We start from the raw sequence: 1,358 nt of genomic DNA, 5'->3' as shown, positions 1-1,358 counted from the left end.
CCAGTGATAATGCCCTGTGCTGACTGGCATCATGCAACTATTGCAGACCGGACTTCACCAATACGGAACCTGCCTCCCGGATTGGACCCTTCCCTCAATGGGGAGATGAGAAGAAGATTGTGGCCATGGATCCATGGGGGCATCTCGCGCCTTGGCTGTTCAAAGACACCATCGAGAACGAAAATGGTAAGTAATACATTCTCCATTCCAATATTTTCTTGAACTGGTTGTATTCTGACGTGGCCATCAAGTGGACATTCGTCCTACCATTGCCATTACGAAGGCTCACATGAAGGTCATGACGGCTTCAGTGCAGCTACTACGAATATCGCTAATGATTATGTAGCTTCCCGAGCTCGCCGAGAGTGTCAAGAGTGGAAGGCTGTGAGTCACAAAGCCTCGGTGTCCAGTGTTGGTTCCTGATATGGATTGCAGAGTTCCAGACGGCAAAGTTTGCCTGAATGATCAAGGCGAGCTTGCGGTTACCAAGTTTGCCGTTGAACCCGTACGCTTTCATGCCACACATTCCTTCCCTGCAGTGTTTGATGCTAATTGACCCGAACAAAGGTTTGGTATCTACCAGGTGTGGCGGAACGATTCGGCATTGGTCAGTCGATGCGAATGAGAAGTGGCGGGCTTGCACATGCTAACTCGGCCTAGACGAAGGTACATTGCGGAGATCACTTTTCGAGCACACAGGTGGTAGTTATCCAGAGGTAAGTACCAGAGATCTCGCCTCCAGGTCTCCCAGGACGGCAGACTAATGCATTCAAAGTTGATCACTCGAAATGACATCAAGGTCTTTATGCCTCCGATCGGTATGGCGATGACAACCTCTGAGCATCAGTGCCCTGCTAATAACATCTGCCAGGCGGTCTCACCGTGTACTGCTTCGGAGATCCTGCCAAAATGTCGGATGATTCGGTCAGATTAGCTTTACGCATCCACGACGAGGTACGTCTCATCACTTACCACCCCTCGACAATTCCCCTGAAGCTGATATCGGTCAAGTGCAACGGAAGCGATGTCTTCGGCTCGGATATTTGCACCTGTCGCCCCTACCTCATATTCGGAATTGAAGAGGCTGTCAAAGAAGCCCAGAATGGGGGGAAGCGGTGTTGTCATCTACTTTCGAAAAGAGGGGAGAGCTCTCGGGCGAAGTGACCAAGGTAAGCTCTTCTGGACGGAGATCTTCCTCCCATGTGCGGCGAATTGGCTAACAACAGACTTAGTATCGTATGTGTCATCTTTCACTGGCTATACATAGAGGACCTGCAAGCGCCCTAACGAGCTAACCATTACTACAGTCTCTACATGCTCGCAAGCGTGTGAGATCGAGCGTCTGATTTACTTCCGTC

General features: G+C 50.4%; 1 protein-coding gene across 1 annotated transcript in view; it reads left to right on the top strand.

The window, feature by feature from the left end:
- VDBG_00006 (conserved hypothetical protein) overlaps window positions 1-388 on the top strand; it is a gene marked incomplete at both ends in the record, with an annotated part of 1,384 nt that extends 996 nt beyond the window's left edge. The window contains 3 exons of the mRNA XM_003008279.1: window positions 47-186; window positions 252-295; window positions 347-388. Coding sequence (XP_003008325.1) covers window positions 47-186; window positions 252-295; window positions 347-388 — 226 coding nt within the window. The remainder of the gene's footprint in view (window positions 1-46; window positions 187-251; window positions 296-346) is intronic.
- Window positions 389-1,358: the final 970 nt, after the last annotated feature.

The sequence above is a fragment of the Verticillium alfalfae genome, genomic scaffold (assembly GCF_000150825.1).
Source record: "Verticillium alfalfae VaMs.102 supercont1.1 genomic scaffold, whole genome shotgun sequence".
Classification (NCBI taxonomy): Eukaryota; Fungi; Ascomycota; class Sordariomycetes; order Glomerellales; family Plectosphaerellaceae; genus Verticillium; species Verticillium alfalfae.
This window is presented reverse-complemented; position numbering and strand designations above follow the sequence as displayed.